The sequence below is a fragment of the Coturnix japonica genome, chromosome 1, assembly GCF_054131305.1.
Source record: "Coturnix japonica strain WE chromosome 1, WE-NBRP24, whole genome shotgun sequence".
Lineage (NCBI taxonomy): Eukaryota > Metazoa > Chordata > Aves > Galliformes > Phasianidae > Coturnix > Coturnix japonica.
In genome coordinates, this window is record NC_140663.1 from 133473024 (window position 1) to 133483913 (window position 10890).

The window sequence follows — 10890 nt, forward strand, 5'->3', positions numbered from 1 at the left end:
ACACACCTTGTGCAGTCGAGTGCACACTTTCAACATCAGTTTATATAAAAACAACTTCCCTTCCCTTTCCACTTAAGATCAAGCAGAACACCAACAGCTGCAGATGACAGAAACCTTGGCATTCATTTTTCTCCCTTAGCTTGCCACAATGCTCACATGTTCCATGTTTACAGCTTATGCAGTCAAAAATAGCGTCTTGTACCAACTGCAAGCAAGAAGTCTGCTCTTTATCCCAAACTTAGCCTAATTCAGAAAATGTTCACAAGTAATTTCTGCTGGGATCCAGTCAACACAGACACATTAGCAGCACATTATCAATACCTGCGTGGTTTCTCACCTGCAAGATTCCAGGTAGCAAGTCTGCAAAATGTTTAAGAAGGGGAATATTGTGCTCATTGGCAAGCACAAATGCAGCTGCAGCTCTGGCAGACAGAGTCTTGATCTAGAAGGCAGGATTAGAGAAATAGATGTCAGGAACTGGTAATAAAACATTTGTTTTCTTCTAACACTATGCCCACCGCAAGGCCCTAAGCTGGATTATCCTTTTCTCTTTATATTTACCTAACAGACACAGAAATCAGTTTTTAACATGGACTTTTGCATCTTGCTTTAAGTAAAATGGTAAGATTCTCAGCACCCACGTCCTCTGAGATACCAAAGAGATACCAAAAAGTAAATCACACTATTCTGTTTTAGCATGGATTTCCCATTTTTTCCTATTTCATCTCAAAAAACAAAGCTCTCTTCCCTGGCTTCCTTTCCAAAGGACTTCGAAGTCCCCTTATTCAACAAGTGTGATTTAAGTTTGTAAAACAAGCTTCTGTGTAAAGGCATGATTTGTGGTATTTAAAAATGTTACTCAGTTGACTTTCAAAGGTCAGACAAAGTAACCCACAGAGGAGCAGAAAACTGAGCCCATATATCACAGCAGGGTTTCCTACACTTGCCCAGCATTTTCCTGAACAAGAGAAACGCTTTCAAAGTACAGAAGTACAATTCTCTGAACAAATCAATAAATCTGAATCCTTCCAGAAAAGCAAAACTTGCTACATGCCCATAGAGCAAACCATGCATGACCAGTACGGAATGTATCTATTCTGTTAAAGATGAGGGCCACAAAGTGAGCTTAACAATGAGTTTCTGATCACTCACACTGTCAGTTAAAACCCCTGGCTCTACATTTAGTCACTACAAATAGGTTTCTCCAAGCATAACTGCTAGGCAAGAGTTTTGGTCAATGCAGTGATATGAGCTAGCAAGCCCACCTTAGAGCATCTGAGCCTTTTGTTTTACCATAGGCATAGTAAAAACACCTCCAGATGTACACTGACTTCAGGTAACACAACTCTCTGTTAAGAATCCTAATGTTTGAAACCACCACAATAAACTTTGAGACTTGGAGTGAGAAAAACCATCAAAAACAACAGTCTTACTGATGGATGCTCCTGATCTTGCATACACTGAACCAGCATCCTTTTAATGACCTCCAAATAGTGTTGCTGCTGGTTTCCAAAAATCCCAGGAAAATTCCTGAAGAGATAAGACCAGAACATTAGTGCAACTTCACACAGTTCAACTGTAACTGCTACCATTAACTTACCTATTGTTTTAGATACAGATTGCAACCATACGAGTATTAGGGTTGACTGAGCTCTTAGAACAAAATAAACGCACCTTATGCTCACTTGTTAATTAAGTAGTGAAGGTATTTACTATATTTTTACATATGTGACTTGGATCACCTGTGAAAACGTGGCAAAGCCTGAAAGCTTACCAGAAAATATGCAGAGCAGCTTCACGAAGTCCAACATTTTGAGAACTGACAGAATCAAATAAAAACTTCAGAACTTCTGGCCACTGGTTGTTTCCATCTTCATCTAGATAAAACACAACAAGAGTTTTAGGGTAAGCAAGCTAAGAGTGGCTCTCTCTCAATATAGAAGGGCAAACGGTCATCAGTACTGAAGTTCGGAACAAGTGATGTGAGCCAGCATCCAAATCACAGCATAAGATACAGCTAAAATGGTAGATCTAAAGGCACAAAGTGATCTCTACTTACTGATATAACAGTATTCAAGTGTAACTGCTCAGCATCACATTCATTAGAATTGAAACGTAATGCCTTCCTAAAACTTCCTCCAACTTCACCACAAGCAATTTAAAAAGCAGAACTAAGGAATCTTATTTTTGTCTGATCAAGTATAACATAAGCAAACATTACATCTTATCTGAAATCCCCAAATCAATTAATACATAATGCGCTAAAGCCCACGCAACACAAGAGAAAAATAAAACTATCAACACCTTTTGCCACAATATTAGCTGAAATAGATACCTATTAAGTTCCTGGCCAGCTCAGCAACGATGTCACAGATTTTTTTCCTCATACTGGACTGTGTTTCCAACTGAATAATCAACAGCAGCCCAGTTTTGATAGAGGTCTGATCGTCGGGCGAGAGAGCGGGATAAACTTCTTCAAAAGCGGAAGACAAAAGACGTCGTAGAAGGACAGCTGCCATCTGTCTTGCCTGTTGGATGGGACAGAACATACGTTAAAGGAGTTCTGATGTGAAACTCAAGGAAAGAAGAGAGAACCACTGTAGCACTCCATAAACAATATAGAGACAGAACTAGCAAGCAAGTCAAATGCAAGAACTAGAAGCTTAGCATCTGTCTTGTTTTGAGGTTCCCTATGCAATTTTCTTTCTTTGTTCTGTGATATCTGCCTCTGAACTGCATTGAAAAAGAAAAGCCATGCTCTCATGATGAAAGATTCCAGGTATAATGCTTTCTAATGTTTGGCTCTCACTGTATAGACTTGCTCGGTAAACAAAATACCTCTCAGGCAACAGATGCCAATTACAATAACTGGTAAAATCATCATTAGACATGTCATTAAGTTGATGCTCCTTTACAGCAACAAGTCAAAGCTTTCAGCTTCTCTCCAGCCTACAATGAACTGCTTCACTTTAAACGTGAATCTGAGTATAGGAACCTCAAACAGTACATATTACAATTCTCTATGCTGCTTGTTTGCATACAGCAATTCCACAAGTGTGTCATTTACATGTTTGTATTTATTTACAATTGTAAAAGAACTGGAAACAAGAAAAACTGCCAAGTATTTCTGAATGAATAGAACAAAACCTACAGAAAAGACGTGCAAAGCACTCTGAATAACTCAGTACATTGTTCACTAACTACTAATTCTAGATGGACAAGCAGTAATTATAAACAATCCCCCAGATCTCCAAAGCACAACACATAGAACAAAATGTTGTGTGGAATCACAAAACACAACACATTATTTCCAAATTTCAAATACAAACTTTGCATTTAGGGAACTCAAATGCACTGTATTTTCTTTAAGATATCCTAGGATTAACATGCACTTGAATTGACAGCAGTTTCACTAGTGACAGCCCCTGGAATTCCAAAGCATTCAATGAGCAGCAGAGCTAATAAAGTCAGATCTCTAGCAGATCTTCCAACAATATCGCTACAGAATAAGCTATACATGAGAAACACCAACACTCAAAATTTAACATGGGGGGTATTGCCATAACATCAAAGATGCTGTCTCATTGCGTTTTGCCATCTGCAGACTCAAGGTGTGTTTTTATGCTCTAGCTTTCCTCTTCACAAAGAGTGCACACAAAATGTCTCTATACTTGCAGAAGGGAAGGACTAGGACGGGACCTCAGTCTCCTCCTCCACACCAGCAAAGGCCACAGCCGCCATACATGAAGTAGATCTGCTTTATTAGATCTACTGAAAGTCAGTGAAGGTGGTCACAGTGCCTGCCTGTGTTGTAGTGCCCATAATAAGCCAAGGCCTTCAACCAATGTATCACAATATAGGAACATGAGCTGGTAAGGGAAAAGATTCTTTCGTCACTACTTCTGTGAATCCCCCTTACAACTTGCCCCCAAAACTTAATGGTACTACAGCATGAATAGTATCTTCCCTTTTCCCATTCCTAGAAAAAACTAAGACTGGGAAATATTACATTGCTACTCACTCATAGTGTGAACTTACATAAAAGCCTTGACTGGGGAGCAAACTTCCTAGGACTAAACATCCTCCCATACACAGCATTGTGTTTCTGCACATATTCACTGACATCTGATAACAGCTGGACCTGCGATGCATTCATTCCTCAACTGAATCAATCCTATGTAGCTGAACAGGGAATAGAGCTCATTTCCTTTAAAATGTACAGTCTAAGAGATCCTACCCTCCACCACCAAAGAACTTAATATGAAATACTGAAAGACAAATACAGATGTACTGTAAAGTTAAAGACAAACACCAAGGCTAATCATAGACTTCTTGTAAGAAACTGACTGACCACCTTGTGCTGTAAGGTTCCCATACAGCCCAAAGGGAGAACTGTGGTGCACCAAGAGTCCGCAGGCTGCCCACCTTCCCCTGCAAATACTGAGGAGGAAGCTGCCCACAGTTTTCAGATTAAGAAATGCAGTTTCTGTGTGACAATATGGAGAAGAGAGAAAGAACATTTAGAAATGTTAAAGAGGGCTGTCAGTACAGCAGAAACTCAGTTTTGTACAGTTTGTTCCCGTATCTCACAGTGCTTGAAAGTTCTCAACTGTAAATTAGGACAAAAATCAAAAGCTGTCTACAGTTAACCAGGAAGAAAACAAACACAAGAGAATATATCACTTCTGTTTCTCTCTCAGATCGAGGTGGTAAAACAAAGATGCAAAAGAACAGCCTCTAACACTTCAAATACATCCTGAGAATTAAAAGCCCACCAAATAAGCTGTGAATATTTACCACCCCTCTGTTCAACACCAGAGTCCTAACTTCATAATAGAGGACTCAGAGTTCAGGATATCAAGGGCCGGCAGTTCAAGTCCTGCCTCAGGTCAAGGTGTACAGCCTCAATCAGCTAGTAGAGAAGCATTCTCTCTACTAAGTTGGGTGCTTCATTCCACTTCTGGGAGCAGCATTACTCTGCTACCATGAAAGCATGATATGAGAACAAAGGGAAAAGATGATCACTTTGCCCAGGGAGGTTGTGGATGCCCCATCCCTGGAGGCATTCAAGGCCAGACTGGATGCGGCCTTGGGCAACCTGGTCTGGTGGCTGGTGACCCTGCACATAGCATGGGGTTAAAACTAGATGAGCATTGTCTTCCTTTCCAACCCAGGCCATTGTATGACTATGATAGTTCTTTGAGCAGGATCTAAATCCCTATTTCACCATCTAAATGCTAAAAGCAACCAGGCTATCAGCAGGATCCCCCCTCAACCGCTGCCCAAATAGTCCTATGAATCTTGCAGTCTCTACAACAGCTTTAGTAAAGAGGATGGAGAATTCTCTTTGGCCTAGTTTTCAAGGGATGGAAAAAAGCAATGCAGAGAAAGGCTCCAGGATGAACAACCATCTGAACACAGCTTCCCTATGGCCTGGGCAGGACTCTATGCCTCCTTCCAGCAGCCCGTGTTCATTGGTGCTTGCATGTCTACATACGATCTACCTAAGTTATGAGCAAACATTTAAACCTTCTTTTGGTTTGCCTACTTATTCTACAGCTGCTAACCTCTGTCACCTTCAGTAAAAGTTACCTTTACAGGTAGAAAGAAGTTACTTTGCACTTGAGCAAGCTGGAATCTAAATCACTGGCAAGATTCTGAATAAGCTTTAGACTCTGGACTACTTGCTTAGTTGACATAAAAGGAGTAAAAAAAATAACAATCAGTAACAGTAGAGATCACGTATTTATTTACACAAGCATGACTTCATAGTTGTCAACTCAGACTGTTATCATAAGTGTTCAATAAAAAAACAGAGGCATGTGCATACAGCTCTGACTTCCAGGGCACAGTATCACCCTCTGAAGAAGGAGCAGCAGTGGATCTTATTTTCCATGCAAATTTAAATACAGGACAGATCACTCTACAACTTCGTCATCAGAAACATCTCAGAGCAGCAGGAGGGAAAACTAGTCAGCTTCTCTGCAACCAGTTGCTAGTATAATACTGAAGGACCGTCAGATGAATATGGCTTTGTATGTAGATAAGCATCAGTATTAGTAAGCTGATACCCTCTGAGCATCAAAAAGCACAAATACCGTCTACCTTGAAACTGATGGCTATCTACCAGGAACGATCATTATCCAGAAGAGAACAGTGCTGCTACAGTCTCCTTATAATATCATTCGGAAATTCTACACGGTACATCCTTCAGCTGTCCAGTAAAACTCTACACGTGAAGAAAAACTAGTCCAAGATTTTTGTTCTTAAGTGACTCTGAAGTTTGCAGTATCTTAAAAGCTCAGCAGTGCTTCACTCTGTTTATCTAATAGCAAATAATAGTTCCACCACCAGAACTACCTGATCACAGCAGCATGTGAGCCTTCACAGAATTAAGGAATACTCAAAAGCCATGGTTAGTATATAACCGTATACACTAACCTACAATTATGTTAGTGCTTGCCCTGCTAGCCATTCATCCTCTAACACTGCTGGATGACTTAATGAGCACATCCTCTCCAGATAAGGCAAAACACAGAAGTCATCTGAATAAAACATACAAAATCAGCTGCTACCTTATCTCCTCCCATTCTAATTTAAGAAGCACAAGACGTTTCAGACGATACGTAAGTAAAGTTTAACACATTTAGGCATAGAACCTGAAAATGGAAAGTGTTTCTCAGCAGTAACTCAAAGGAACATGGCAGTAACACTCAGGTGTTTGTTACATGTTTTTAAGGAAAGAACTCATTTATTAAACCAAATACAAAACCAGAAAACAAGGGAGATCTAAGCAGTCACTTAACAAAAGTCTACTTTTCAAACTAAACATCCTACATCATGAAGCCCGAGCTAGTGAACTCTGACCACTTACAAGTATGCAGTACATTAAGTCGGTACAATTAAAGCCAAATTTGTTCATTTATCCCCAAATGGCCATAATTGATGCCTTCCCTCCTCCTCGGTCCTTTGAAGAACTGCAGAACTCAAAGATTGAGACATACCTCCTCAGCAGCAGCAGTATTCCTGATTGCTTGTAGGAGGAAGGTGATCTTGGATTGACCCGGAATATTCTCATATGTCTCCTGCATGAAAAAGGATGCAGCTTATTGTAAGCAAGTACCAGAAAAACACATGCTGAGCATTAATTACTATGAGCTGACTTTCTTTCTCAAACAACCGCGTGGATGCTGAAGTTAGGTTAACAGACCAATAACTTAGTGAAAATAAATAATAATAATTCTCAAAATAAAGCTTTCTGATCCAGTTTAAAACTACAAGTGAAGTCTTAATGACCTAAAAAGGCCTGACATCCTACTTGAGTATTATTGGCCACTTAAAAGATGAGTTAAGAAGCAACGGAAGGGGAACGCATTTTCTCCTGGCAACCCACCCTAGCTTTTATCATATCAAAGGATTAACAACTTCAGAAGCATAAAACTGAGCTACGATCAAGAAGTTAATAACTACTCACCAACCTGCAGTCCATGCATTTAGTTCAGTTCTTCTTCTGAACTTTTTTGGCTTTTACAGCGTTATGTGGCAGCAACTTACACAACTCAGCTACAACAAATTGAATAAGCACTTCTGGTTTTAAAACTACCTGAATCTCATACTGTCCATTTCTAAGGCATACATTCTTACATTCTTAATTCTATGATCCTATGATATTTAAGATAAATAACACTCTCCCTGCTTTCCAAATATCCACTACTCCAGCCTGAACTCAGTGCACAAACCCACTATACAAGTCATGGTTCATTTCACTCAGTTCCCTGCCTGCCTGCTTCCCCATATTCACCAAAACACCAGTTCTTACCAGCACTCCAGCAAATTCGCAGCACCTTAGTATTATACCTCCTGCTTTCAATGAAGTAGTTTGTCACATTTCATATCAGACAACATCTACCTCCACTTCCCGCACCCTCTTCCTAGCAGGCCTCATTCACAGAGCCCATTTCCTAGCAGGCCTCATTCAGAACCCACTTGCACATCATGCTCTCTCTAGATGCCCAAATACACTTGCAATCAATGAGATGAATCCCTTATGAATGCCTGCATTTAATCCCATCATTTCACGGAGACCGCAAAATTAAATGAGGTTTAGGGTCCTTCTTCACTAGGAGAGTGATTAGGCCCTGGAACAGGCTGCCCAGGGAGGTTGTGGATGCCCTGTCCTTGGTGGTGTTCAAGGCCAGGTTGGACGGGGCCCTGGGCAACCTGATCTAGTAAATGTGTATGTTTGGTGGCCCTGCCAGGCAGGGGGGTTGGAACTACATGATCCTTGAGGTCCTTTCCAACACGGGTCATTCTGTGATTCTGTGAGGGTCAAGACAAAGCCTTCTCAGGTTAACCATTTCCACTAATATGTATATTTACATCACATTACTGTTTATAAACAAATTAACTTTGCGCTTCCTAAGCACAAGCCCAGCCTGGATCTGAAGCCATGCTTTCACAGACACCTGAATCCCTGCTCATGCCCATTCTGATAAACACAACTGTCTCTCTGGTGTTACTTTAACTCACTAGGAATGGCAGCTACCCACTCAGTGGCCAACTGGGATCACTCTGCCAGTTCAGCAAAGTGATTTCAGATAAGAGCAGCCCATGGCCAAAGCAGAACTCGCTCCCTGTGCTGGTAGATAGGAGACAACTAGCTCACACACAGATACATAAGTATTTAATAGTTCAGATTTGCTCCCAGCTCTGATTTTTACAGCTTTCTCTATTCTCTGGCCAACTAAACAGGGAACGACATATCTCCATCTCGAGCCTGATCTTCCACATATTGCAGTTCAACAAACAGCCCAAGCATGCATCCATCAAGCGTGCACTCATCCATTTCTCATCTTGTTGCTTTTCAATGGGCACAGATACCAGCTATTCTATTTATCCCCCATTATTTGGCTCCCTGTACTATCCGATACTGCTCTCCAATAGCATAGTTTAGAAAACTGACTGCCTTATGCTAATGGTTAACATCAAATATTAAGGGTCCCATATGATTTTAGCACAGAGATGCTCTAAATTGGATGCAATACTCTCCTTTTACTAACTTCTTTATTGGGCTTAGCTGATGTGAACTGAAATCATAGAATCATAAAGAGTAGGAAGGGACCTATGAGGGCCATGTAGTCCAACTCCCTGCAATGAACAGGGACACCACAGCTAGACCAAGCTGCCCAGAGCCTGATCCACTGGTACTTCTTTTTAGGGACATGGTGGTGATGGGTTGATGGTTGAACTAAATGACGTTAATGGTCTTTTCCAGGCTGTATGGAGCAGTCAGGTAGGAGCAGGCTGCTCAGGGGGCCCCGTGCCATCTCACCCTTCTTAGTGGCTTTCAGGATCCAAAAGGACAGAACCCTCTTATCTGGGAGGATCTAACAAATTCCAGCGTGGTACCAGCGGTAAAAGCCAACACTGGAACCTGGCTTTCCAAGAGCAGTTGTTATCTCACAGGCCTTACAGCACAGCTTCCCAAGGAATTTGCTTCGGTTTACCTAACGCATCACATGCCGGCATAGTTCAGAAAGTTGTGAGAGATGCTGTACAACACACTGAGCGCCAAATATATATATATAAATATATATATATACATGTATGTATAAATAAAATAGGAAGATTTAAAATCCTGGTGCTGTGGAGTGCCCCTGTGTTCCATCCCCACGCTGAGGAGGATGTAATACCACTTGCTGCATCTCTACCGGCTGCAATGGCTATGGGAGCTCGTCCTCTCCCCCACCCCACACGTTGGGGGTCGTGCAGGGCGGACATCAGCCCATCCTTTGTCACAGCCCAGGCAGGACGCACCGATTCTCCGCCTCGCTCCACAATGGAGAGAGCCTTAAGCGTGACACACAGAGAGGGAATTAACGCGGCTTAACACCACAAAGCATCCCGGCCGGAATCGCGCGTCGGAAAACTTTCTGCTGATAGCAAAAAAAACCGCCGCTATTCGGGGTGGAATATTTCCCCGCTGACGACACGCCGGGGCTTTACCCGAGTTAACCCCCCCTCGAGTCCTCGGCTCGAGGTCCCGCTCTCCGCCCGGCCGGACGCCGGCGGCCACCTGGCGGAGGGCAGGGAAGCCCAGGGGCCTCCGGGTGGAGGAACGAAGCCCGGCCGCCGCCGGAACGAAGCTCGGCCGCCAAAACGAAGCTCGGCCTCGGCCCTCGAGTCGCTCCGGCCCGATCGCCGCCACCCCCCGGTAGCAGTGCCGCCGCTCACACGTGGGGCTCGGCCGGCCCCGCCGCCTCCCTGCCCCCTCCCGGCTCCCCCCCGGGGCAGCTGACAGCCGGCGAGTCGCCCAGCAGCGGGGAGGGACGACACCGTTACCTCGGCCTGCTTGCGGACCGCATTGTCCGGGCTGAGCAGGTTGCCCAGCAGGAGGTAGAACTGCTGCTGCTCCTGCTCGGCCGCCGTCGCCGCCATTGCTGCGAAAGGGAAAGAGAGGGAGGCCGGGCGGGCGGGGACAGGGAGGGGCGGGGGAAGCCGGCCGAGCTGCCAGCCCCAACGGGGAGGGGAGGGAGGAGGAGGAGGAGGAGCCGCCGGCGCGCTTTCTCCCGGCTCCCCTCCGGGGCCGGCTGTGCTCTCCTGCGCTCCCATTGGCTGGAATTCTCGGGGCTCCGCCTCCCATTGGCCGGCTCTACTATGACACCCCAACCGGGAGATGGAACGGGGGCGTGTCTGCTCCGCTTTAAGGCGGGAGGCAGGGGCGGGAAAACGCCCCGAGCACCGCTCTGATTGGTGGGTGGCTCTGACGGTCTCGCCGTGATTGGTCAGAGGCGCGGTCGGGTGGCGCGGGTTGGGAGGGGCCGTGGCGGGGAAGGGGGGGGTTGGGAAAGCGCGGGAGATCGTGCTTCGTGACGTCACGTGATCCCACCT

The 10890-nt window shown here is 44.1% G+C and overlaps 1 protein-coding gene across 1 annotated transcript in view; it reads right to left on the bottom strand.

The window, feature by feature from the left end:
• Positions 1-10456, bottom strand: part of IPO5 (importin 5) — a 32125-nt gene extending 21669 nt beyond the window's left edge. Inside the window, exons 1-6 of the mRNA XM_015851572.3 lie at positions 10342-10456; positions 7005-7085; positions 2336-2528; positions 1775-1877; positions 1434-1530; positions 338-442 (exon numbers count right to left, since the gene is read on the bottom strand). Of these exons, the coding sequence (XP_015707058.1) occupies positions 338-442; positions 1434-1530; positions 1775-1877; positions 2336-2528; positions 7005-7085; positions 10342-10437 (675 nt within the window). The 5' untranslated portion in view covers positions 10438-10456. The remainder of the gene's footprint in view (positions 1-337; positions 443-1433; positions 1531-1774; positions 1878-2335; positions 2529-7004; positions 7086-10341) is intronic.
• Positions 10457-10890: the final 434 nt, after the last annotated feature.